The following is a 27764-nucleotide window of genomic DNA, read 5'->3' as shown; positions in this document are numbered from 1 at the left end:
TAAAAAACAGCTGACAAAGTTTCCTCCTGCAGATGTAATTTGCCCCTTCTTACCTTTCATCTTGATGTGGAACTCTCCCAACTGGCTCTCCAATTCACTCTCCAACAGACACATGTTCTGCATGGGGGGGGGGGGGAATCGACAACCAATTGTTAATGCTTGTCAACCCAGGAACTTTCCTCTTGTTACCCCAACAGATTTTCTTCCACCCTGAGGTGCCAGCTGTCTTGACTCACTTCCGTGTACTCCTTGTAGCCCTTGCCAGCTTCGGCCAAGCTCTCCCGGGCCTCCTTGCTGCCAGGGGAACCGGCTGTGTAGGCCTTGACCATGTTGTGAGCGCCATCTCGGAGTCGTCGCTGGATGCAATACGCCTCATAGAGCTCATCAATCTATTGGAAAGGAACAAGGAGAACGAGCGTGAGAAGCTGCAAGCTGGTTGAGCAGAAAGCTGACCCAACTGTGAGGGCACCTGCTGAAATATCCAGAAGGCTGACTCATAGACCATCCTAGGTTACACAGCAAACTATTTTGTCTTCAAAAAGGCTCTTCCTGATCTTTATAGAATTACAACATAACAGAGATGGAAGGCCTTCTAGTCCAACCCCCTACTCAAGTAGGAGACCCAATGCCAATTCTAGACAAATGGCTACACAATTTCTTAAAAATCTCCAGTGATGGAGTACTGATAACCTCTGGGGGTAAGCTTAATTAATTAATTGCTTTCAGTGATAGGAAATTCCTCTTGAGTTCTAGGGTGGATTTCTTTTTGATAAGCTTCCATCTGTTACTTCTCGTCCTGCCCGCAGTTTTTTCCGCCCCTCCTTCTCTTTGGGAAGGGCCATGGCTGAATAGCTGAGCCCGAATTTTACATACTAAAAGACCTTAGCATCTCCAGTTAAGAAGGATCAGGTAGCAGGGAAACTGCTTAGCCAGAAATCTTTGGAAAGCTGCAACCGAATCCTCTTGTTCTAGGTTGAAACTCTGGGTTTAGAACTAGCTTTAAACTATAGGCAAACATTTACACAAAGGTTCTAGGGAATAATTTATAAAGACAATTTAAAAAACAGCTTTTCTTGGCACAGCGATCCTACATGCAGAGTGGTTTTGGAAACCGTAAGTACCTTGCTGGCGTGAAACTCCAAACGGCGCAAGAAACGCTCAATGGACTTGACTTGCTGTGAAATAAGAAAGAAATATCATTTTGAAGGATTCTAGACGCTCAACTGATAAAGGAATGTTAAAAAGGTAGAGGTTTCCCCGCCAGCCGTGTCTGCTCATCTCCGTCGTTTCTTGGTTGAGGGAGCCAGCGTTGCCCGAAGACCATTTCCATGGTCATGTTGTCAGTATGGCCATATGCCAAAGGGGCACGGAATGCTGTGACCTTCCTACCGAAGTGGTACCTATTTATCTACTCGCATTTGCATGCTTTTGAACTAGGTGGGCAGAAGCTGGGGCAAGTAGCGGGAGCTCGCCCCGTTGTGGGGAGCTGGGTCTTGAACCCAGACTGTTAGCTATCCAACTGACAAGCTCAGCGTATTTAACCACTGAGCCATTGCACCTCATTCCTTGGTAGCCAGGCACACAGGCTACCATGGAAAGAAGTAAAAAAAAAGATATTAAGTCTATCTCACCCAATTATCACCTTTGGGAACCTCAGTACAGGTATATGTTTATTTAACAGTAAGCCTTGGAGAGAGAAAAGAGTTTTTTCAGACCAATGAGAAACGTCAAATTACTCCTTGGTTTTAATTGTTATTCCTCTGCGCAGGATCCCAGCATGAGATTCCAAGAATCATTTGGGAAAAGACAAGAGCCAAGTGAAAACCATCCTGGAGAATCACACAGGGAGTCGAGGGAAATTTAACTTGGTTTTCCTGGCTCCCTCCAGGGATTGCTGTCGCAGTTCATCATCAGGCTAGAAAGAACCAGCTTTCATGAAAACATCTGTGGGTGAGTGGGGTTAAAAAACAAACAAATGTGGATTGCGTCTCTTTTTCTCCCACTGTTGCTTCTCATCCAGCAGGCTTTGCCTGGCAATAGGAAAAAATCCCTGGATGTGAATAAAGTGGAAAGAATGTACCACCGATAGTAGCCCTCTTCTTGAATCATTTTCCAACCTTGAGGAGAAGTAGAAGAAAAGGAAGGAGTACAGGAACTCCTAAACTTACAGCCGGTCAACTACTACAGGTAGTCCTTGACTTAGGGCTGACCTGAAAAGGGATTCATGATCCAGATTCAAAGTTCTAACAGCCGGGATCATTCTGAAGTCATGTGACTGAACTTCAGGTGCTCAGCAACATCACTACAATTAAGGGCAGCATGCAGCACCCTGCGGTCATGTGACTTGAGTTTTATGAAGGGTTTGCAAAAAACAAAAAAACAACCCCAGAACTTCCAGTTTTGGGAGAAACTATGCCTATAACTCAGTGGGTAAGGATGCTGAGCTTGTCGATCAGAAGGTCGGCAGTTTGGCGGGTCGAATCCCGAGTGCCGCGTAACAGAGTGAGCGCCTGTTACTGGTCCCAGCTTCTGCCAACCTAGCAGTTCGAAAGCCAGTAAAAATGCAAGTAGAAAAATAGGGACCACTACGGTGGGAAGGTAACAGCGTTCCGTGCGCCTTTGGCGTCTAGTCATGCCGGCCACATGACCACGGAGACGTCCTCGGACAAGCGCTGGCTCTTCGGCTTTGAAATGGAGATGAGCACCGGCCGCTAGAGTTGGAAACGACTAGCACGGACATGTGGGGGAACCTTTACCTTTACCTTATGCCTATAATGAACCACTGGTTCATTTAATGACAATTGCAAAAAAAAAGTTCTATTAAAGGAGAATAGCTCAAGGGGTTGAAATGAAGGGCCCTTGATGCTCTCTGAGCTTGTTTGTTTTCTAGGAAGACTTTTCATTCCCTGATGATGTTTACCTAGTGCGGGTAATGAAAAATCTGCAAGAAAACAACCAAGCTCAGAGAATACCAAGAACCTTGCAAAAAAGTTCGTAAAATCAGATCGGTTACATGACAGATCTGCTTCACGACTGTCACTTACATACAACCATAATGGGCAAACTCCATTGCAGTCATATGTTGAGGACTGCCTGAAATCACCTCCTTTCTTATAAGCAGTTTTTTTTAAAATCCAAAGGAGTTATCAGTGGCGGCAGCCATGCACAAAAAGAGTACTCGATAGGGAGAAACAGTTTCACCCATTGCTCTCCATCCATTAAAAACCTTCAGCCTTCACACCACTTTCTTCCAACAAGGAAAAAACAAACAAACAGCAACCCAGGGTTCCTCTTAATTTGCTGCTCAAACACAAGTTGGAAGTTGCACGGCTTAGTTCAGCAGAGTTGCCCCCCCCCCCCGCCCTCATTCAGTTACTGATTCCAAGAAAGAGGAGCCAATTCCTACATTCTTAGCTCCTTTAATCCTCTGAGGTTGCTTTGAGGAAGCAAAAGCTTGAGGCAGCAAATCCTAGAGAGGAGTAAGAGGGAGGGAGAGAGGGTGCAGGGTTTCCACTGAATCAATGAACTCAACCAACGTCAGCAAGATCGTTCTGGCAAGGTAGAGGAAGGAGACGGATCCAAGATCAGATGGGACAACATTTTGCATGCAGAAACATATGAGAGGTAAGAGGTGGGCAATCCTGTCCACACATCATCCCTTGGGTTCTCCGCTTTCTTCCCAGCATGTCTTACCTTGTCAAGGTCATAGAGGAAGCCCTAAAGGAGAAAAAAAGAGAAGGGGAAGGTCAGGAGAAGTGAAAGAACTGCTGAATACATGGCAATAGAAGAGAATACCTGTAGCTCGGGGCTGAAGTGTGGAGCCCTTGATGCTCCCAGAGATTGGGTATTTTCTTGCAGAAGTTTCACTATCCAACTAGTTGAACAATTAGTTGGGTAATGAAACTGAAGATGTTCTCTATTTGGCTAATGAAACGTCTGCAAGAAAACAACCAAGCTCTGAGATCACCACAGTGAATACATGGCATTACATCAGGAATTACCAACATACTCTTCTGGACAGATCTTTCAAAACTGCAACCCCCCCCCCCTCCCGACATTGTGGCAAGAACAGAAGGACCATGTTTACATAGGCAATGGGTACTGTGTCTGCATTATCCACGTACATATTGAATGCACACGGAGGTATTTTTGTGGGTGTCTATTGGGGAGGCATGCAAGTCAGAAGTGTAGTGCCATCACCATCTGTTCCACAGAAGCGTCTGAAGATCAGCATGTCTGCAAGGCTGAGGACTGGAGACTATCCACTGAACCTCTGCAAATTGGAAGTTAGTCTTGTGCCCGTCAGAGTTAGGCAGCATCCCCCAAGACAGGAACCAGTTCACTCACCAAGCGAGAATTCCTCTTGGATTCACGGATCTGCGTACTCAGCTTCTCCAATTCCTGCTGATGTACTTCCAGGTAAGCACTGCATGGAGAGATGGAAGGGAGTGAACACACAAAGCGCAATAATCTTCCCCATCGTTTGGAAGATTACAACAGGCAGCATCCTGGCTCCTCAATTCAAGCGACTGCCCAAGTTCATGCAGGATGTTATCCTTGGCAGTAAAACACAAGAGCAGAACACTTCCTTTCAGTCGATTCCCACCATACTGTCCACACTCTTGATCTACAAGTTGAACTTTAGGTGGGAGGAAAAGGGAGCCACTGTCTACTGAATTGACACAAAGATGAATTGCCTTCAAGTCGATGTTGACTCCTGGCAACTGCCTGGACAAGTCCCTGCAGCTTTCTTGACAAGATTTCAAAAAGTGTTTTGCTCTTGCCTGCTTCCCAGGGCTGAGAGTGAGTGACTGGCCCAGTCACCCAGTTGTGCTTCAGGTGGAACTAGAACTCACAATCTCCTGGTTTCTAGCTTGGTGCCTTAACTACTATATCAAACTTTTGAGTACTGAGCGGCATTGCCACTCAGGCAATATTTATTTAAGTATTTATTTATTCACCTATTTATATCCTGCTTTTATTATCCTTTATAAACAACTCAAGGTAGTAAACATATCTAATTACTCATTTCTCCTCCTATTTTCCTCACGACAACAACCCTGAGGTGAATTGGGCTGAGAGAGAAGGATAGGTCCAAGCTGACCCAGCTGGCTTTCATGGCTAAGGCAAGTTTGGAACTCAGGATCTCCTGGTTTCTAGATTGGTGTCTTAACCACCAGACCAGGGACCTTCAAACATGGCCACTTTTAAGATTTGTGGACTTCAACTCCTGGAATTCTCCAGCTAGCCATATAGGCTGGGGAATTCTGGGAGTTGAAGTCCACAAGTCTTACAGTGGCCAAGTTTGGAGACCCCTGTACTAGGCCAAACTGGCTTTCAATATCCTGCTGACAACAGTTACTCCTCACAAGCCTCCTCAGATACCAAACCCGTGCCAGAAAGGCAACCTTGGATATTTTGAGTGAACAGGGGCTGACGCATGTCACACACCGGGTGTTTGGTGATGCCCGCAGTGAGGCTTACCTTAGCCCTTTCTTCAATGCTTCGTACACTTCATCGACTCGCTCTGGCTGGGGCACCTTGGGTGGAGGGGATTTGTGAGACATTGAAAACATCCTACTGACCCTGGAGCCAGACTTCCTGGAGACCGTGGGTGTACTGAACGCAGGGAAATTCCTACCAAAAAATAATAAGGATGATAAATGCCCCGGGCAAAAGAGGATATGGCGGAAGAGGCTGGCTAGCCAGTACTTAATAATGCAGGATGGTATTCTGCCTAGTCTGGGTGGGGAAAGAGCAGCCCCTGTACACATCCACACCCCTGCAGTAATACCAAAAAGCCTTAAAAATGTTTCAAGAAAAATGTTATCCGTAAAGACATTTTTCCATGCTTCTCTTTGCTAAGTCAATTGCGCAATCTAGGACGGGTGTTCCGTGAAAACTGGGCGAATTTGATAGGGTTTCTGACCAGACTAAAAGAAAGAGGGAAAAAAAGTTCCCTCAAATGCAGCAAATGGACTTCCATAGAAAATTTTCTAAGGAAAAGCAATCACATTCCTCTTATTGAATTTGGTGAAATTCAGCTTTTAATTTTTGGACATTAGAGACGTTAAACTGACATGTCTTCTGTTGTTGTTGTTATTCTATTTAATGAACATTCTGGAACGCTCATTGGGGCATCTGCTTTTGCGAAATCCAAGTAATTTTAATATATACATTTGCATAAAGACACTTCCACGAGCATGAAAGCTTTTTCTGGTTAGTTTTTCTATCACTAAAGTTTTGCCTCTTGATCATGGGGTCAGGGCCTTTTTCCCCCCATTTTTTCAGCTGACAGGCTTTGAGGTCTGAACGAGTTTGAAAACCCATCATCTAGGAGACTGCATAAACCAGAAAAATGGCTTTGATCCCCTCTAAAACCCGTCATCTAGGAGATTGCATAAACCAGACAAGTGGCTTTGAGCCCTTCTAAGATCCATTAGTGATACACAAAAAAATGTTCCTCATCGTGAGGAAAGCCAGCCATGTGGTGTGTTGCAAGGAGAAGTGACTCAGAATGTAGGGACTACCAACAGATCTTCATCCCACACTAGGCTTTGAAAGCTGGAGACAAAACGGCCAATTCTTTCCTCCTAAGAGAAGAAATTTAGGTATGAGTGGTTCCCACTTCTACTTAAGAAGAAAACCACTCATCTCAAAGCTGCCCCAATCAAATCACTCCCTAGATTTTGGCCAAGTCTCATTCACCCATAGTTTGACTTTGGGCCAGGATTTACCTCTCACCCCAACCTTCCTTCCGCAATAATTATGAGGGAAGAATCTCGTGTGCCCCTTCAAGATTCTGAGCCAAGACTAAAAGGATTAAAAGATAATAGACAACTGCAAGGCATCGGAGAGCTGACCTGGATTCCTAAGACGACACTCTCCAGAGGCCTTCAACACCCAGGTTTTTCACTGGCCATTGGAATTTCATTATTCTCTTCTCAGTCCAAACTAGTCACCCATACACCAACTCATGGTAAGCTTGTTTACCAGCCATACTATTTTAAACTGGCATGGCTATCGTGGGTCATTATTTCCAGGTGCTGCAATCAAGCTAGTCTCCTTCGGCAAAAATTAGCCGCAGCCTAAAAGCTTTGCTCCGTAATGCGTGTTTGCGTTTTTGGACTAGGAAGGGTTTTTTTCCATTAGATAATTTTACATCATTCAGCCCTCTTTCCCGTACTAAGCTTAAAACAAAGGAAACATGGAAAATCTGACCACAGGAAAAGACGATGGCCTGTTCTTTATGTAATTTTTTTAATCATAAGGGGCCAATCATTACTTAACTGAATAGCTAACGATTCAAGGCCCACTTTTTATCTCAGACCAAAGATGGGGTGCTTTAGATGGAGTCTTTTTCACCCCTCAATTTTTGCTCCCTTATAAATGCTCAGGGTTGTGTTAAATTCCAGGACTTTACGGGGGGGGGGGAAGCTTACCTGCCCAGAGGAACAAACAAAGGTGTAGCTGGAGAAAAAAAATAAAGATTTGGAGAAACAGAGCAAGAGAGAGAGGTAAGAGGCAAATTTAAAATAATTTGCTTTCTGGGGAAGAGAAATGTTGCAATTACTATGGGGATTTTTCGGTGGGCACCTGTAAAATGTTCTAAAGTAGGGTTGAAGAGAACAAACAGAACTTTACAAAACCAAACAGGCTGTCCTTTTAGCCATCTGCATTTGTTTTTCCCCAAATATATGATGTTTACCCCCAGGGCTCCTTTGGTGCAATTCGCCAGCAAGAACCATGCTGGAAATCAGAGGCTTCCCTGATTATCTCCGTTGCTTGGAGACATTTTTGCTAAGCCTACCTGAAAGATTTGTCCTGGGAAGAGTTGACCCCTGCAAACGACTGGCTCCTATTGATCCTGACCACCAGACTGCGCCGCTGGGGTCGTACAGAGAGGGACATCATGGAATTCCACTGGGAGGGACTCCCTACAAAACAAACCAGGAATATTGAACCAGCTGAGCTTCCAAATCAGTTACAAAATTTTCCAGGTTGTCCATTCGTGCGAGTGTATGTCAATCCTTTGCGGCTAACTGAAACCGCCTGAAACGAACTACAGGTTACAGCTGTTCATTCAGTGACTGTTCAAAGTTACAACAGGGCTGGGGAAAAAGCAACTTACAACTGGTCCTCACACTTACGACCGTTGCAACATTCTCACAGTCGTAAGATTTGGGTACTTGGCCACTGGCATGTATTTATGACGGCCGCAGCATCCTTGCGTCGTGGGACCACCATTTGGGAATCTTCCCAACTAGCTTCTGACAAGCCAAGTAAATGAGGAAAGGTGGATTCGTTTAATGACTGTGAGATCCACTTAATAGCAGCAGTGGTTCATTTAACAACCATGATAAAAAAGGCAGAAAATTGAGTGTGGTTCACTTAACAACTGCCTGGCTTAGCAACGGAGATTCTGGTCCGAGTTGTGATCATACGCTGAGGAGTAAATACAGTATATATTGCTATGCTATGTTCACTGCCCAGAATTAGATCGGGAACCATATATAACAGGTAGTCCTCAACTTACTAGCACAACTGAGTCCAAAATTTCTGTTGTTAAGTGAGACATTTGTTAAGTGAGTTTTGCCCCATTTTACGACCTTTCTTGCCACGGATGTTAAGTGAATCACTGCAGGTGATAAGTTAGCAACCCGGTTGTTAAGTGAATCTGGCTTTCCCATTGACTTTGCTTGTCAGAAGGTTGCAAAAGGGGATTCCGTGACTTCGGGACACAGCAACGGTCATAGGTATGAACCAGTTGCCCATTTTGATCATATGGATGTTACAAAGGTCACAACTGTGGAAAACGGTCAAAAGTCACATTTTTCTGTGCCATTGTAACACTGAACAGTCACTAAATGAACCGCTGTAATTCAAGGAGTACCTGTACATGCATTGTCCTTTATGGCTTGCAGGCAAAGGCATCCCAATCTCCGCACTCATTATCAAGAGTTGCTGCCTAACCCAGGGGTAGGCAACCTTGGCTCTTTTATGACTCATGGACTTCAACTCCCAGAATTCCTGAGCCAGCATGAGGGAATTATGGCCCATTCATGACTCGTGGACTTCAACTCCCAGAATCCCTGAGCCAGCATGAGGGAATTATGGCCCATTCATGACTCGTGGACTTCAACTCCCAGAATTCCTGAGTCAGCCATGCTGAGGGGAAAGGAAGAGGTTTCCATGCTGGCTCAGGAATTCTGGGAGTTGAAGTCCACGAATCATAAAAGAGCCAAGGTTGCCTACCCCTGGCTTAACCCAAGAGTCAAAAAACAGGCACGGGAGAGAATTCAATTCCTTCCTGGAAGAGGAGAGCAACAGGCAGGAAGCTATCACGAACTAAGCAGAATTCTGGAGAAAACACCCCAACCGGCTCTACAAACATATCCTCAGACACCTCATGCTGTCTAGCAAATTTAGACTCAACAGGGATGAAAATGAATCAGTAACAAGGACGGGGCCAAAAGCGCTCTATTATTTTCCCATCAATATTTACAATCACTAGTTCTCAGCTGGGAGAGTTCCGCCTCTTCCCGAATTATATGCTGGGTGGGGCTGAGCTTGCCAAGAAGCAAAGACAAGGAACAGAAAATAAGATCCAACACTCTATCAACTGGTTTTTGGGTAGTCCTCAATTTACGAACGCAATTTCCATTGCTAAGTGAGTTGTGCCCAATTTTACGACCTTTTTTTTGGTCATGGTTGTCAAAACGAATCACGGCGGTTGTTAAGTGAATCGTACGGTCACTAAGCGAATCCAGCTCCGCCTCCCCCCCCCTCTGACTGCTTGTGGGAAGCTGGCTGGGAAGGTCGCAAACGGCGATCCCATGACCCCGGGAGAGCGCAACCATCATAAAAACACACCAGTTGCCAAGCCCCTGAATTTTGATCACGTGATCCTGGGGATGTTGTGGCAGGTACAACTGCGAGGACGAGTCATAAGGCACTTTTTAAAGTGCCACCGTAACTTCTAATCGTCACTACCTGAATGGTTGTAAGCCGAATATTTCCTTTATCTGACACCCAGATTTCCTTATTTCAACGTTTGGTCATAATAGGCAAAGGTATGCAATTGTTCACTTCCAAGCACGGGACATCTTTTAGAAACTAAAATTAAAAAAAACCACCCAAAGTTATTAAAAAGGCTCTGGGGATTCTGTATCCACTGGTATTGCAGGTTGGCAAAACTACAACCCGTGTTCAGTTCTGGAAAAGGCAGTTCAAGTGAAAACACAATTGCCCAATGGCAGGAACTGAACGGCAAAATAAAACAGAGCATCCCATCACGCCATATTAGTTTCAGCCGTAATGATGATTGATGATGTGTGTTTTAGGAACTGACTGAAATACCCCGATGACACAACAGGAAGTAATATTGCTACAGTTTCCTATCAAGTATAACCTGTAAATCTAGTCTAATTATAGACAAACAGATTTATGTTATGCATTTCCCACATGTATCTATCGAGATGTTTGCTTAAACTGTATTTGTTTCAACTCAATACTGGTGTATCAGTTATTTTACTAACCGATCAAGTGTCTTTATTGCATATTTTTGTTTTGCTTCCGTCCAGAATATTCTTTCATTGTTTTCTACTGACTTTCCTTTCCTGACCAGCTATTTGTTTTGATTCTGCTGGTGCTTAGCCAGAGACGGAGACAGAAACAGTTTACTCAAAGGTCTACATCCTCATTGGGGACTTTGTGAGACGGCATAAAAAGAGGAGGTGTTCTGCAAAGGGCAAATCACAAAGTATTTCCTTTTTTCCTACGTTAGAAAGAAGGCCAACAGGATCCAAAAGTCCGTTAATTTAGGAAAATGTAAGAAAGATCACTTGGAAAGGGAACAACTGAAGATGAAAGTCCATGTGTCTTCCAGTCCAGAGTGGGAACTGAGAAGGATGTAATGCTCTAAAAACAAGTGTTTTTATAGTATTTTTTTAAATTCCATTTATATCCCGCCCTTCTCCGAAGACTCAGGGCGGCTTACAAGCTTAGCAGTAGCCTTCATTCTATGTATATGCCTGCTTGTTAGGGCTTTCACACACACACACACCCCAAGCGGCATTATTACAAAGTCAGCTTATTGCCCCCAACAATCTGGGTCCTCATTTTACCTACCTGGGAAGGATGGAAGGCTGAGTCAACCTTGAGCCTGGTGGGACTCGAACCTGCACTAATTGCAGGCAGCTGGTGTTACTTAAGGAGGCATCAGCCCACTGTATCGAGCATTTAAAACCAAGTGGCCTCCTCACCAGATGGATTACGTGAAATTGTTCTGAATCTAACTCTTTTTTAAAAAAATTCTGACTGATGGAAGGAGAAGAGAGGAAAAAAAACAGGTAATGGAGCAAATGGTGCACTACCAACACCAAAGTAAATTTACTTCTGGCCCAGAGCTTTGACATCTGAATAACAGCTTCCTGGCTGATACACGTAAATGAAGACAACAGCCAACCATACAGAAGAACTGCCTTCTTCCTACTTATTCCCACTGCTCCATAGATTTGTATGTCATCCAAACCAAGTTAACCAGCACTCAGCCAATACATTTTTTTTCAACAAATAGCTAAATCATGCCATTCTAGCAGAGAGAGGCCCATCAGGATGCTAGGCCTCCTCTACCCACAGAAAACAAGCCATACAGAATTTGTGAGCCAACACTACTTCATTCTTGGTTAATGAGAGCTGTAACCAAGAGTGGAGCAGTGTCGGGTCACAAGTGCAATAGTGGCCCAATTAAAAAATTAAGAAGGAGTAGTAGCAATCCCAAGTAGCAAACGGCTTTCTACCAGCCCTTTAATTAGATCACTCAACAAGTTCTGCCTTGATTTTTCAACCTCTTCCTCTTCCTCTCCTCTAACTCCTCCAATTTTTCCACTAATTCCAACCGGTCTTTAGACACTACCAAGGTTAGAATGAAAGAATTACAAAGTCTGCCTAATTCTGTCCTCTGGTCTGCTCTGGCTGCTAGAAGCTGGTCTTGCACTAAAGGCAGAGTAGACAGCAAACACAGGAACCAGCTTCCTTACGCACAGTCTCCGTGGGCCAAGCAGAGCCACCCAGTCTGTGAAAGTAACTGTAAAATTCCAAAGCCCTACCTGGAGGTTGAAAATACCTGTCAGGTCCTCGGAGCCCCTAGGATGCAGAACCTCAGTCTCAAGGAGGTGAGGTTCTAAGTTTTACCGTGGCCTCCAAATTCGGTGGGGAAAGACACTTTCCCATTTCTGAACACACCGTATGCATACCGTTTGGCAAGTAGGAAACATCCTGGTCCCTTCCATTCAGGGCTGGGCTCCACTCGTACATTCCTAGCATTACAAAGATAATCAGCAACTGGTACTGTCAACAGCAGAGGCGTGGAAGGTCAGGAGGTCCTCCTCACGGGCTGACTAAGAGGCAGGTGAGTAAAGCACCCAGCATTTTAGTTTATTACACTAAGAATAAGTTAAGAGAGGAGTGGAGTGGATTCCCTTGGACCACTAGGATTTCTACATATTTCTTTTTTAAAGTTCAGAAAATGCTAGCTACGAACCTATTTGTAGCAGGATACCTTGGCAAGAGCAGCTCATACCCTGACCATCACCCCTTTAGAACAGGGGTCCCCAATCCCTGAGCCGCAGACTCAGTCCACGGCCTGTTAGGAACTGGAGTAACAGCGGGAGGCGAGCTACAGGCAAGCGAGCCAAGTTTCACAGTAGTCCTCAAATTACAACAGTTCACTGCAATGTCCCAGGGTCCCTCGATCACCTTTTGCAACCTTCTGACAAAGCAAAGTCAACGGGGAAAGTCAAAGTCATGTCACAACCGTGTTGCTCACTTAACAACTGCGATGGTTCACTTGACAATTCTGGCAAGAGAGGTCATAAAATGAGACAAAACTCAACAACTGTCTCGCTTAGAAACAGATATTTTGGGCTCGATTATGGTCATGATCCAAGGACTACCTGCATCATAGTATTTTCCCCCTTTGCGCTGCCAACCAAGCCACAGTTCTGAATTCCCATGGCTTCTCTCTTACCACCAGAGGTGACACATAAGATTTTTATCTGCTGAAAATGGTTCCACTCTTTCTGACACATTGTGGCTTCAATTTGCGTTGGCTCAGGCTTCAAAGCCTTGTTTAATTACGTCAATGCCAACCCTAAAGCCTGCTCGAGCTAAAAAAACACACACACACGTGCACACATACATGCAGACACACAAAAGATGTTTCAAAAGATGTGCAAGCAAAACTTCAGAAAGTGTAAGAAGCAGCGCAGTCTTCAGATGAATGCAGTCAAACCAGCAAAAGCTATCTATGTCTGCTGACACTCAATCAGCCCATAAATTAATTGCTACTCCAGGCTGGGCTGGAAAAAAAACAACAACCACCCAAGCAATTTGGGGAGGAACTGTGAAAACACAAAGCAAATTTTAAAAACCCACATCTTTGGTTTCAAGACTTGCTGTCTCTTTTTTTAAAAAAAAGAGAAAGGAAAAAGAAACATGTTTGTTGTATTTAACATTGCATAATCACCACAAACATTTAACTGAAAAGGAATACAATTAAAGTGTATTTTGAACTGGACAAGAACACTGAGGCTCTTAAATTTTCAAGAACATCTTACAATTTTTCATGGTTTGTCAATAGTGGTTTATGGTTTACTGTGCGATGCGAACCTGGCCAACTACAAAGAAAACTATGGTTGAATACAAAAAGTGGATTTATCTGTACATTTTAGCTGTAACTATCAGTCTGCCTAAGGAATAATTTGTCTAGAGATTTATAGAGGCAATTAGGAAAGGTTTTTAGAGACCAATGCCGGCTGCAAGAAACAGTCAAGGCAAGCAAGGAAACAAAAATAATTTTCCTAGATATTCCTACTAGCTTTTTAGCAATGGAATATGAGTTTGGGCAACAAAAGACATTCAGCACTTTTCTAAAATGAACCCACCTATGAGAAACCCACCAAAATACGATCCCATCTTCAATTGGAGGTGGTACAGTCTGTCTCAGGACTGCTGTATTTCATCCTGTGGATTAACTCAGGGCTTTGAAGCATCCTAAATAAATCTCAGAGGGCAATAAGGAAAACTTCCCAATGGCTGGCACGCTATTCACAGAAGGAAGAGGAAAGCTGATTAGATGGGATTGATACTAATTTAGCCTGCTCGTTTGCTCAGTTCCAAGTTTAGCCGCTTGAATAGATCCTCAAAGGCAATCCTTTGGAAAACCTGGTGTAGTTTTTATTAAGCCCAATGAGTCACAAATCCTGATTTAATCAAAGACTGGCATGAATCACCCAGGGATTTTAATTTTTTTAGCGGTAGTGGGGGATGGCGAAGGGTGTGGAGGGGGCAGATGATCAAAACTTTCTAGGAGAGAAGAACAGGCTACAGAAATTCTTGAGAAATGGAAGAACACGTCCTGAGCTGTCTTTCCATCCACACCCAGGGGCTGCCCTTATGGGTCCTCTGGGGGTTTGTACTCAGGCTATTGAAAGTACGAAGTTACTTACAAACATGAGCCAACATGTTTATCTTCTATGGTCATCAAGAAGGAGAAATGGGAAGCTAGAAATATAGTGTCTCTAAAGAGGGGCTGATCAACATGATGACCATCTCAATGTATCTCCAAGCTTCTTCAGGGAAGCCTATCATCTTCTTCCATAGATTTACAGTATCGGTAAAATAACTCGAAGCTAACATTTGGCAAAGCACCAGCTCAAGCATCATCTTTATTAATAGAATCTTTGAGCTCTCTATAAAAAAAAGAATAAAAGTGGTGGTTGCTTTAAACGGGTGCATGCCAACACCCCAAGAAACAACAAAGTAGGTTGGGGGAAGACCCACACAATAAATGGCTAGATTGATAGACTCTACAGAAGCTGGTCTTTGCAGTTACACGGACTATTTAGCACCGGCAATAGCAAGTTATTTATACAAACTTTCCCATGAAGATTCTGGAGTGCCATTTGAGTTCCTAGAGCACAGGTCTGCAACCCGCGGCTCCAGAGCCGCATGCGGCTCTTTCAGCCATCTCCTGCGGCTCCCAGTCCTCTGCCACGTGCAGTCCAAAAAAAAAAAAAGTGAGACTAAAAAAGTTCAAACAATCAATTCAAATATGCAGGGTAGGTGCATATCTCGCCTTGGCTCCACTCTTCAGTCAAACCCTGTTCTGCGCATGTGCGCATGTACGCGCATGTGCACACATTTTTTGCAGCTCCCAGTTTTTCCTTTTGTGAGGGAACCGGTTCCGAGTGGCTTTTTCACTGTTTCAGGTTGCTGACCCCTGTCCTAGAGCAAGAGAAAATTATTGTAGCTGGCTGGAGATAAACCTTGAAAGCTGGTCTTACAGGATCAGAGGGGGTGATAGGGATTAACTTTGCAAGTTAAAGAGTTGGAGTTTTCTTTTTCCTTGCAACACGCCAATCTTGTTGTTTTCTCTTCGAGCAATTTTTTTGCAGAGTCTTCATTTTTGCAGAGTCTTTCCGTTTTAAGGTCAAGGTTTGTCTTTCAAAGGAGCCCTGATTTCTCCAGGGGCAACGTGCTAGAAATGCCTAGCTTCCCCCCTTGAGAACAAACATCTGGAGAAGGCAAGTAGGGGATGATGTGCTATGAACACGAACTGCTGGCACGGCGGCTTCGAAAAAGAAGACGCTGTCATGCACAACATGAGTTGTGACCTCAGTGCACTTTGTCCCCAGGCCTCCTTTACCTTAGGAAAGACATTCAACACCTTAACGCAGTGATGGCAAACCTTTTAGAGACCCGAGTGGCCAAACTGCAACCCCAAACCCACTTATTTATCGCAAAGTGCCAACGCGGCAATTTAATCTGAATACTGAGGTTTTAGTTTAGAAAAAAAACAACTCGTACATTTAACTTCTTTTGTCTTAAAAGAAAAACACAATAACAAAACTTTCAATGATACAAACAACTTTTTACTGAAAGGTAAAAGTTTGCATTTGGCATGCTTTTGAACAATTCATGTGATTTTTGCTGTCGAGTGCTTGCTGATAATTTGTCTAACCTTGGCTTATACTTTGTAAGCTTGAGAGCAACACATGCAGCACTCAGGTCTTCTGTTACTCTGTTGCTGGTGTCAGATTTGATATAACTCAAAGCTGAAAACAGTGTGCTCACTCTGGAGGCTTGATTTGGCTAGGAAGTGGCTTGAGAAATGCCTTTTTCCTATGAAAACGTAGCCAAAGAGCGAGGTGTGCGTGCCTACAGAGAGGACTCCGAGTGCCCCCTCTGGCACACGTGCCATAGGTTTGCCACCACTGCCTTAACACATTCTCTGCATGCACCGGAACGGTTCTCTGGACCTTCTGTCAGTCACAGGTTCAAACCTTCTTGGCTTTCAATTTTTTTTTACAGGTAGGAATAATGCTTGTTCAGAAGCCTAGCCTAGTCTACCACGTCTACCAATCTACCATGGCTGACTCACCACTGTACATACATGACTGAGAAGAGGATATATTTTTTTTCCGCTTGAGTTGCCCACTTGCCTGCTTTTGGGGTTTATACCCCAGGACTACATCAGAAGCAAGAACTCCCGAAGCCAGAAGACTTGCAGTGGACATAGCAGAACCAATCAATTGACCAAAGTGGTGACTGCAGCCCTAAGATCAGAAGGCATATAGGAAGAACTGCAATGTCTGGCATGAATAACACCTGGAAGAATGAAGACATCAGCCTTACAGCTGAATGCAGATTAGTTAATGCAACATTTTTTTCCCCCAATTGCTATTTATAGCTATGAAACCTGGGCGTGATCAGCGGAAAAAGGAGAAGGGGCCCACCCTAATACATGCCGGCTGGACACTAGAAAAGATGACAATGGGATGACCATGGAGGATCTGAAGCAGGCAGTGAGAGACAGAAGGGCATGGATGTGGCATTCAGAGACCAGTCAACGCAGGGTGTCCCAAATATGTCTGTCTGCCTACGCAGAGTTTATTGTATTTATACAGTTTTAACAAGCAGGAAATACGCACAGCAAAAGCATTGTTTATTGGTGTACTCCCTAGTCAATCTTAGAGAACATCCGAATCATCCAAGCCAGGGCAGAGTCTCTCTTATCTAGCTGGTTTTTTTGCAGTGCTTGGCCAAGCTAATTGGAATGAGCTCATGACATATAGAACAAGATACTAAGGCAGGCAGTTTGCTGTGCAGGGTCCCTTCATATCCTTGACCTCCATCTCTTTTTGTTTGTTTGTTTGTTAAAGACATATTTGGGACACCCTGCATTGACTGGTCTCTGAATCCCACACATGGGGAATGCTGAGGGTCAGACACGACTGAACGACTGACAACGACGACGGACCCAGCAGAAAGAAAACAGGATCCTGAGGAACAACAATGCTTCTTATTCTCCTTGAGTGGTCCTGAGCTCTCACTTCAGCCTCTCCCCTTGCCTGCTTCCGGGCTTCCACTGAAACGAAAGAAGCCCAGGCACTGGAGAAAGTGATGCAGATATGAATTGTGGGTTCCTGCCATCGGGCAGTGATAAGATCACAAACTTTGGGGGTGCGAGAATGAAACAAAGGGACTGGGTTGGGAGGAAAGGCCAGTCTCCCTTTCAGCACAGTGTAGATGAGGTTTTGTTTTTAAAGAAAGGGCCTCTCTCTTCCTCCTGTCTGGCTAAGTCCTTACGAGCAAGCCGAACAATGGGAGGAAGTTGGGGCGTCAACAGGAGGCCGGCAGAGCAAAGGCGCCTGCGATGTGTGTTCTTCCTGCTGCAGCAAGCTTAAGTTACACCACCTTCTTCTGGCTCTGCTGGTTTGCTGACACTCGTCTTTAAGGAATCTTCTTCCTCCAGGCACTACACAGTCCTAAGGTCAACAATCTGGAGCGGAGAAAGCTGAACTGCGGTCCCTGTTGCTCTGTTTCCTCGCTTTCAATAAAATAAGCTTCTCCAGCAGCACAGAGCACCCTATGAAGGAGTTCTCTGCACAACAGCCGGTACTTTTAAGGATCTGCTTTACACCGTCCATTTCCCACTGCAAAGATTACCACTTATAATGTATAGGCAACTTACTGCCTTTCAGATAATACTGCAATTCCCCAGCAGTTCCCACCATCACTAACAACTTTTCCAATATGACCCATGGTGAGGGATGCTGGACAGGCTGTTTAGCATTACCCAGAGAAGTACATGTACCCCCACACACAAAAAAACAACAACACAAAGATGTAATTGTTAGAAAGCAAGCAAGCTCCATCGTTTTCCTGGCGCTGTCACGCAACTTCTCTAGATAATTCAATTTTCTAACATTTTAGAAAAAATGCCCCCGTGTCATTTCAGTCATGATTATAATTCTATCAGATGAGTCATTAATATGCACAATGCACACACACACACACACACAGAGAGAGAGAGAGAGAGAGAGAGAGAGAGAGAGAGAGAGAGAGAGAGAGAGAGAGAGAGAGAACTTAGTTATCATCACTTGTCAAACTGTACTTCCAACAACTATGAACTGGCTGGCACCAACTGCATATTTTCAGGAAATTGGGTGGATGGCGTGTTGTCATAAGGACTAGACACTTTTTGTCATTTCAAACCAAGGGCTTGGATCCTTTTTCCCAGGTCTGCATGGAATCCTAAAGCTCCAGAATGTGCAAGGGAAGTCATTTTGGATCAAGAGCAAAAAGATGAACCTCTTGGTGCCACACGTTCCTTTCTCAAATTGTCATTCGTTTATTAAAAATACGAGGATTGACATATGAGCCAGAAAAGGCTTAAGGGTGGGGAGAGCTAAATCAAGAGGTAGTGAAACTCCAGGTCCAGAGGAAGCATACCACAATTACCAATTCCTAAGGTGACTAACAAGTAAGTTCTGGAGCTAATAACAGCAGACATGTCAGTGGAAGGCAAATACTGCAAACATGTGTCTCGCTTATTTTGGCCATGTCAGGCGGGGAGGGGGAATTCACTGGAGAAAGCAATTATGTTGGGAAGAGTTAGCCATAAAAGGAAACCAGGCCGCCAAAGAACACGGTGGCTGAACACTGTCAAAGCTGAGACTAGGCAGAGCACAGAACAACTCAAAGAAGCAGTGCAAGATGGGAAGAAACCTGACTCACAGAATTGTCAAGGCACAACTGAATGGATAACGATATCATCATCACAAGACTAATAGGCGAAGAGACATCTGGACCAGGGTGGGTTCAAAAGACCGGGCGTCTGATAATGCAGATACAGCTGTAACCCAGGAAAGAGACCCAAGTTCACATTAAGAGAGGCCAGCTTGCTCCCTTATAGCAACAGAATGAGACGGTGCCCCATTTCTGCCAGCAAGGCTGAATCCTCCTTGCCAAGAGGCCTCTCCATCTGCCATGGCTTCGGCCAGCATTTATTATTGGTAACTAGCAATTTAAAATGGGACGGGGAGAAGCCTCTTGGGAGGGCAGGAGAGAGAAAACAGGAAGGGGAAACTTCAAAGCAATCGACTCATAAGCATGCACTGGATTGCTTTCTTAACTGTCGCGACAGAAACGGGACACAGCTCACCCTGCTCCTTCAAACTGAGGCCGAGAATTAGTTGGAGGCAGCCAAAAGAGACAACAACAAAAAAACAGGCGCTGCCGAACAGCCAGCCTGGAGAACACAGATCTGAAACCAAAGTGAGGTTTCGGTTCTACCAGCCTGGCGGTTGTGGTCCAGAAGCCAACAGAGAGGCCATCAAAAGCGCTGCGTGTCCTTCCTTGCTCTCTTTCCAAATTCAACATCATAATGCAACATCATAATGTTCATGATTTCCCTTTGCTGAATTTGCCAGCAGAGTTCAAAAGCTCTGCAAGACTCCTTTCGGGATGCAAATTCAAGTTTAGGATCTGTCCTATGAAACGTCCAGGTGGCCTGGGATTCCCTTAGGCCCATCAGAGCTGCCCAGCTATTAACATCTTCTCTGCAAGGCCAACACCAACATCTGGCAGCTACCAGCACCCCCAATTCTTGATGGGACTCTCTGCTGACTGCCCGCCTTGACTCTCCACATCTCACCATGCCTAGCATTCCAAGTTAAGACCACAGAACTGAGGATCAAACACTTAAGTGTCCTCCCAGAGCACTGCAGAGATTTAGAAGATTGGATAGACTTGACACGGCCATATTTTTTGAGGCCTCCAATCACAATTATCAGGCACTTCTGCAGAACCAGAGGTCTATGAGAAAACACTTTTTGTTCCTTAATTCTGGAGTCAGCCCTGGCTCTACAGACCATTCTCTGTGGATTTCTACCTCTAGGGCTACGTAGGACTTTCTTTAAGATAGTACCTTAGTAGAATCTTCCTTCCAAAAAGGATCAACTTGTGGAACTGCCAGGTCGTGGTGGTCCCAAAGGTGTTTTTCAAAACCAAGAAAGTCCAGTTGCCTTTTGAAAAGTATCTTTGGGATGATCAACTTGTGCCTGCTGATCGCAATGGAATCACAACAGTCTGTACTGTCCCCAACCAACAAGGATGACCAAAGATTTGGAATTAATATAGCTGGGTGGTGATAATTGAGAAAGAGTTAATGCGGATTCTTACAGGGAAATGGTGAAAAATCTGTTCCTTCCTACTACTGAACACATCCTGAAAAATGTGGTGCTTGAAGAGTTGGGGTTCCAAGTCTATCTGAATTCTCATCCTTTCTCTAAAGAGAAAGAAGGAAGAAGATATCAAAAACCAACTGCAAGGACAATAGGGTCGAGAAGTCAATCTGACCTTGTTCATATCCCATCGCAAATACTATTTTTATTGTTCCTCGGTCAATTCTGCCAGCTGATATGACCAGCTAATTATCAGTGAAACCTATGCTTACAGGCTCTGAAATCTTCCCCTAAGGATAACTCCTACACAGAAAGAGGCCTTTTAACATCAGGCTGCGCCAAGGGCATTCAAATTATTAACTCTGTTGCACCGATGCCAAGCCCTCCTTGATGGTCTTATTGCCTCGTGATGTTTTATTATACCACTTATAACATAATGTAAGCTCTCTTGAATACTTCCCAACTCCAACGGTGGGACCAAAAAAATAAAGAAGATCACTGAAGACACGTTTTCCTTCTTCAACGAAGTTTAGATCAGGGGTGTCCAAGCTTGGCAACTTTCTGTGGACTTCAGCTCCCAGAATTCCCCAGCCAGCCCTCCTGGGGAATTGAAATCCACAGGTCTTAAAGTTGCCAAGGCTGGACACCCATGGATTAGACCAGGGGTGTCAAACTCAATTTCATTGAGGGCCGCATCAGCATTGTGGTTGCCCTCAGGGGGCCGGGTGGGCGTGGCATAGTGGGTGGGCGTGGCCTACTGGGTGGGCGTGGCTAGAGTGCCTACGGCCTACTGGGTGGGCGTGGCCAGCTCTACATCGTTCCCATCAAGGGTGCCTATGGGGGCCTGGGCAGGAGTGGGACAGATCTGAGGGTCTCTGGCAGAAGGAGGGTCTCTGGGCCAGGGCCAAGGCAGTGGGGGCCGTTCCCTCACTGTTTCCAGGATGGCTTCACGGGCCACATGAAACCACTTCGCGGGCCGGATCCGGCCCCCGGGCCTTGTGTTTGACATGTCTGGATTAGACGCTTCCAGAGATTCTAGTCACAGCAGCTAAGGACCTGCCCTTCTTCTTTTTCACAAACAAACACATGACTTTTAGTGCGGTGTCGACTGTGGCCGGTGTCCAAGTCTGCAGTCATGGAAAAGAGTCATATAAACTCACAACTCTGGAATTAGCTAGTTAGCAAAAAAAACAAACAACCCCACCAAAAAGAGACTTGCAGAATTGAGGCAGCGATGGATGTCTCCTCTAAAAATCTTGTTCTTACTTCTTTTACCACCACAAGAACATACCGTAGTTCTTTAATGCAGGGTTTATTCTCTTTAAAAATGTTTTACAGGTAAGTCCTCAGCCACAACTGAGCCAAAGGTTCCTTTGCTAAGCAAGGCAGTGGCTATGTGAGCTGTGCCTCATTTTACAACCTGTTATGCCACCGTTAAGTGAAACGTTGCAGCTGTTAAATGAATCATTGCAGTTGTGAAGCGAATCTGGCTTTCCACACTGCCTGTCGGAAACCGGCTGGGAAGGTTACAAACGATCCCACGACTCCATAAGCACAAGTGGGTCCTCGACTTACAACAGTTCATTTAGTGACTGCTCAAAGTTACGACAACTCTGAAAAGGGTGACTTATCGCCGTTTTTTCACACGTGCAACCATGCACACTTACATCCCCTTGGTACACCTGATCAAAATCTGGACGCTTGGCATATTTATGACAGTTGCCATGTCCCGGGCTCACGTTGATCCAGCTTTTGCGAGCTTCTGACAAGCAAAATCAACGGGGGAGCTGTAGCAAGAAAGTTCGTAAAATAGGGCAAAACTCAGCTAGGAAATAGTTCCCGTAGCAACGTAAATTTTGGGCTCGATTGCAGTCGTAAGCCGAGGACTATCTGTACATGCCAGGGGCCAAGCGCCGGAATTTGGATCACGTCACCAGGGAGATGTTGCAGCTGTCGTAAGTGTGAAAACTGGGCATAACTCTGTTTTTTCAATGCTGCTGTAACTTCAGTCACTAGAGTAATGGCTGTTAAGTCAAGGACTCCCTGTACTACATTGGAGAGTAATGGGAAGGGAAGGAAAGTGCTTCTCTTTTTAAAAAAAACCACAGAGAAGTGAAATTTTATCCTGACCAACCTCGATAAATATTAAAGGGAACGCTAGAACTGAAAGTTGAAAGCTGGACCATAAGAAAGGCTGAGCGCCAAAAAATTGAGGCCTTTGAGCTACAGTGCTGGAGAAGACTCCTGCGAGTCCCTTGGACTGCAAGGCGATCAAACCGGTCAGTCCTAGAGGAGATCAATCCCGACTGCTCTTTAGAAGGCCAGATCCTGAAGCTGAAACTCAGATACTTTGGCCACCTAATGAGAAGGAAGGACTCACTGGAGAAGAGCCTAATGCTGGGAAAGATTGAGGGCAAGAGAAGAAGGGGACGACAGAGAATGAGGTGGCTGGATGGAGTCACTGAAGCAGTAGGCGTGAGCTTAAATGGACTCCAGAAGATGGTAGAGGACAGGAAGGCCTGGAGGAACGTTGTCCATGGGGTCGCGATGGGTCGGACACGACTCCGCAACTAACAACAAGAACTGAAACAGAGGATGGATCTTCCTGGAAAAAATCTTCACCGTGACACAAGACCAAGGCTTTGCTTGCTCACAACCCAAGTCAGGGTTTGTTTGTTCAACAAGCCACTGTCACAGTCAGTTCTGCTGGTGAAGAAAGCAATCATCACTGGTTTATCCAAACCCTGCCTTGTTTTTCTTCCCCTTCCTCTGCCAGGGAATTGGGTGGGACAAAACAAACAAACAAACAAAAAAAGTCAGGGACATGACAATGATGCTGGGTTCAAACACGACGTGCTTTGGATAAAACAAAGAAAGATCGAGGAAAGAAGCCAAGAGTTCAAATTCTGGTTTGTGTGGTCCAAAATAAACCATCCTGCCTCAGGCTGGGCGTGCATAACGCATTCAGACAAAAACAAATTGCCTTTTATATGCAGCTTAGCCCTGCAGATGAACTACAGCTACACCTCGACTTACAATCGTTGCTTTAACGACTGTTCCAAGTCACAACGGCACTGCGAAAAGTGACCTACGACCAATTCTCACACTTACGACCGTCGCAGCATCCCCATGGTCCTGTGATCCAAATTCAGGCGCTTTGGCAAATGGAATGTATTTATGATGGTTGCACCTTCCCTGGGTTGTGTGATCACCATCTGCGACCTTCCCAGCTGATTTCTGATGAGCAAAGACAACGGGGAGGGAGCTGGATTCGCTTAATGACCATGTGATTCGCTTAACGACCGTGACAAAAAAAGCTTGTAAAGTAGGCCACGGCTCCATTAACTGCCTTGCTTAGCAACTAAAATGTTGGGCTCGCTTAGGGCTGTGAGTCAAGGGCTACCTGTAAATCTATTTCTCACCCTTCTTCTACTTCTGCCATTTCTTCTGCCTTCTACCTGCCCAAGCAAACATTTCCTGGGCAGCAACGACCTCTTTTTACTCTTCATTGGTCTCAGCTAGTCGGTCAAGCATTTTTGGCAAGCTGATCTGATCCCGCCCAACTGGAATGGGGCTGCGCTAGTATCACCAGAACTCCCACGACGCTTCAAAGCAGCCCAACTAAATATTATGTAGGGATCCTGGCAAGGGCCAAAGAAAAGGCACAGCAGAGCTGGCACTGAAAGGATCCTGTCCTGAAAAGCACAGCCGTCTCGTGGCATCTTGGAGATCAACAGCTCCATTACGGGAGAAGCTTTGGTGCCAAAGGGTTTTTGCCACGTGGCCCTGAGCTTTTGGCTTAACCCTCCCCCTAGAAAAATGTTGGGGTGCAGAATCAGCAAAGTAAAAATCTGTAGGATGACGCCAAAAGAGACAAATGCATCCCTCTATGGCCAATCAGGGGCAGGATAGCACCCCATAACCAACGCCTCTATAATACCCTCAGGGTCAAAATCTTGCCGTTCCTCATTTTATGAACCCAAAGTAATAATAATAATAATAATTGATCTGATTTGAATGCCACCCAATTCTCAACAACTCTTTCCTACCCTCCTCTTTCAACTATGGGGCAAATTTATAGATGCACAGATTAACAACGATAACATACATCTGCAGATAAACACACACCACTAAGCGCAACACATATTTAATGGGCCAGCATGCCACGAAAGGCCACGTTTTGTTAACTGCCAACTTTTATTAATTTATTTAATATATTTGTCACCCTTCTTGTGACAACTCTGGCCGCCTTACTGCCAGAAATATTTAAATCCTAACTTTTTTTGTTTAAAGGTTAAAATCATGGCAACTGGACCAAGGTTTGTTAATCTGAGACCTTTCATTACTCATCCAAGTAACTTCTTCAGTCAAAATAAAAAATTTAGTCAAGCGGAGCCAGAGAATCGTTGGAATGTACCAACTCTTGCCACACCAACTGCCAGGGTCTCTCCCCAAAATATATTGCAATTCGTCAATGAAGACTCCCATCATCCAGACCAAAAATATCTAAAACGGATTAAAATCATAGCAACTACAACAAAATTTGTTAACGCTGAGCTGTTTCGTTACTCATCCAAGTAAATTCTTCGGTCGAAATAAGATGTAAATGCTAACAAATAAATCTCTCTAAAACAATAAAAATGGAGAACTTTTCAGCAGGACAGGATTTCCTTGGTCAACCTTGTTTAATTCTTCAGCCCTCCTGAGTTAAGCCAGTCCGAAGGAATTGATCTGCCATCTTAACGCTAAGGGCCTGTCAATCTTTTGGAGCGGAGTCATCTACATTAGATTACCATGGAGAATCAATGCCATTAGCCAAAACCTACCGGCCCCATTCTGTAAATCTGAAATAGCAATAACAACAGCATTCAGACTTTATATAGGTTGCTGCTCAGCGGTTCCCCTTTTCCACCTCGGTAGCAAAGATGCCCCTGAAAAAAAAAAAGAATCCACCAACTGCAGGATTCCAAGGCTACAAGAATGCAGCCTTGGCTTCCTATAAAGCTCAACCCATTTTGGATCTGGAGATGGGAAAGCAAAACCCCACCTTTTTAAGGAGCATCCATTACCTTTGTACTTCCCTCTCATCCTGAAGCTGGGGCTTAGTCCATTGTCCTGAATTGAAGAGGAGTGGTCTGTCCTTCAAGGATCAACAGCAGGGTCCTAGATGCCTGATGCCACAGCTTCTCTGCATAGTCCCCACTAACTGCAGCTGAGAGAAGCTCTGGCCGGCCAGCCAAACAGTCTCCTCCCCATCTTTCCTGACATCAGCAGAGTTCCTGCTGCTCCCAGGGTGAGTCAAAAGCCACACAGCCGTGGAGGAAGCCAGAAGAAAGGGAAAATGGAATAAGATTTCCCAGGAACAGTTGCTTCCCCCCCCCCAATCGCCTTCTCCTCAAGAGATCTAAGGTCTCAATGTAAGAGCCGTGTGTGGTTCAGGACACGGATCAAGCATTTCTCCTTCTTTTTCCTGCATCATTTTTAAGGATACAAGTCTGTTATCTATTTTTTTTGTGTGGAAAAGTTCTAAAAATGAGAAGATGAAGCCACGGGTTTCAACAAGGTCTATATTTAATTATGAGCATATGGATTGAATGAATTTTGTACAGTAATCAGTGGTTCATATATGGATCTTTTCCCCTCTGCTAATTAGTTTTTTTTCTCCCTTTCTTGTCATGTTTAGTTCACTTTAGTTAACACAATGTGTCTCTTCTTCTCTCTTTTCTCCTTCCTTCCTTCCTTCCTTCCTTCCTTCCTTCCTTCCTTCCTTCCTTCCTTCCTTCCTTCCTTCCTTCCTTTCTGTATAACTACCATCTGTATAACTACCTTTATTTTTTCCTGTTGGAGCTGTAGTTGTTTTGTTTTTTCTTATTATTTTTTTTAATATAAATATTGAAAACTCAGCGGTTTTTTCCATTTATATATGGTTGTAATTTCCAGTATATCCAACCAGATTTAATGCACTGACCCTGCGTGCAGCTGGATGAGATCCAGATGTGGGAGAATTTTAATCCTCTTACTTGGAGGCCAACAGACTCAGGGTTTTGCTTAAGGCGACCACACGCGAAGGAGGGGAAATTGGCTTTTTAATAGACACAGAAAAGCGAGACTTTGTTTTTGTTTTCGTTAATCAACCAAGCTTATTTTATAGGGGTGAGAAAACCACTTATGAAAAACATCTGCTTCTGTTCACCATTAAAGATCAAGCAACACTGTCCTTAATGGATTCCAGTCAACAGCTCTGCTTCTTTCAAGTAAAACTCCTTATCAAAGTCATTAATACTGATACTAAGGAGGAAGCGGAACAACTAATAATATTCTCCACCTTAGGGATGGGCACAATCCAGCCGTGAATCCCAGCCTCTTTCTCTTAATAAATGAAATTTCCAATTCTGCTTTCATAACTGGGAGAAACAAATCTTCCCTGGGAGTGCCACCAGAGACAATCCAAGATGCTGCCACAAGTCAAATCAGAGTCTTATCAGACCCACCATGCTCCATTTTGCTGAGCCCAACCCTACATCTCCTCCCCATTTCATCAGAGGAACAGAAATTGAATTGAAACGATGCTTCAGATCACTTTAGAGAAAGCCAACAGGTCAAGGGGGAAGAACAGGAAACCATGTTTTCTATTGTTATGAAGGGACAGAAGGAAACACAATTTAAAATGTTGCTTTTAGGAGGCAATAATAATAATAACACGGTGGCTCAGTGGGTTAGGACGCCAAGCTTGTCGATCAAATGATCGGCAGTTTGGCAGGTCAAATCCCGAGTGCCGCGTAGCAGAGTGAGCGCCTGTTACTCGTCCCAACTTCTGCCAACCTAGCAGTTCGAAAGCACGTAAAAATGCAAGTAGAAAAATAGGGACCACTACGGTGGGAAGGTAACAGCGTTCCGTGTGCCTTTGGCGTCTAGTCATGCCGGCCACATGACCACGGAGACGTCCTCGGACAAGCGCTGGCTCTTCGGCTTTGAAACGGAGATGAGCACCAGCCCCTAGAGTCGGAAACGACTAGCACGCATGTGTGGGGGAACCTTTACCTTTACCTTAATAACTTTACCAGGTGGCTAATCCTTACTGGAAGACCTCTTCTGCCAAGCTGCCAAATCCTTCCAAGACAAAAAAGAAAAAACTACCTTTCTTTGGGGGGGAAAATGGCATTAGGGACAATTCTACTCAGAGGTCTCCTTGCCCATCTTCTGTGTAAAGGTAGAGTTTAGTCGTGGCAGTGC

At 44.7% G+C, this 27764-nt stretch overlaps 1 protein-coding gene across 6 annotated transcripts in view; it reads right to left on the bottom strand.

The window, feature by feature from the left end:
* RIPOR1 (RHO family interacting cell polarization regulator 1) overlaps positions 1 to 27764 on the bottom strand; it is a 96314-nt gene that overhangs the window by 20718 nt on the left and 47832 nt on the right. For 3 of the 6 annotated variants that reach the window (XM_081335999.1, XM_081335998.1, XM_081336000.1), the window contains exons 2-8: positions 7811 to 7937; positions 5485 to 5637; positions 4348 to 4426; positions 3694 to 3717; positions 1122 to 1175; positions 237 to 389; positions 54 to 117 (exon numbers count right to left, since the gene is read on the bottom strand). In XM_081335999.1, coding sequence (XP_081192125.1) covers positions 54 to 117; positions 237 to 389; positions 1122 to 1175; positions 3694 to 3717; positions 4348 to 4426; positions 5485 to 5637; positions 7811 to 7914 — 631 coding nt within the window. In that variant the 5' untranslated portion in view covers positions 7915 to 7937. Of the gene's footprint in view, positions 1 to 53; positions 118 to 236; positions 390 to 1121; positions 1176 to 3693; positions 3718 to 4347; positions 4427 to 5484; positions 5638 to 7810; positions 7938 to 25600; positions 25808 to 27764 lie in introns of those variants that run through there. The other 3 variants (XM_081336001.1, XM_081335997.1, XM_081335996.1) reach the window with 2 other exon arrangements.

Source organism: Vipera berus, assembly GCF_964194415.1.
Source record: "Vipera berus genome assembly, chromosome: 10".
In the NCBI taxonomy this organism is placed as follows: Eukaryota; Metazoa; Chordata; class Lepidosauria; order Squamata; family Viperidae; genus Vipera; species Vipera berus.
The sequence above is the reverse complement of the archived record's forward strand: the minus strand, read 5'-3'. Positions and strand labels throughout refer to the sequence as shown.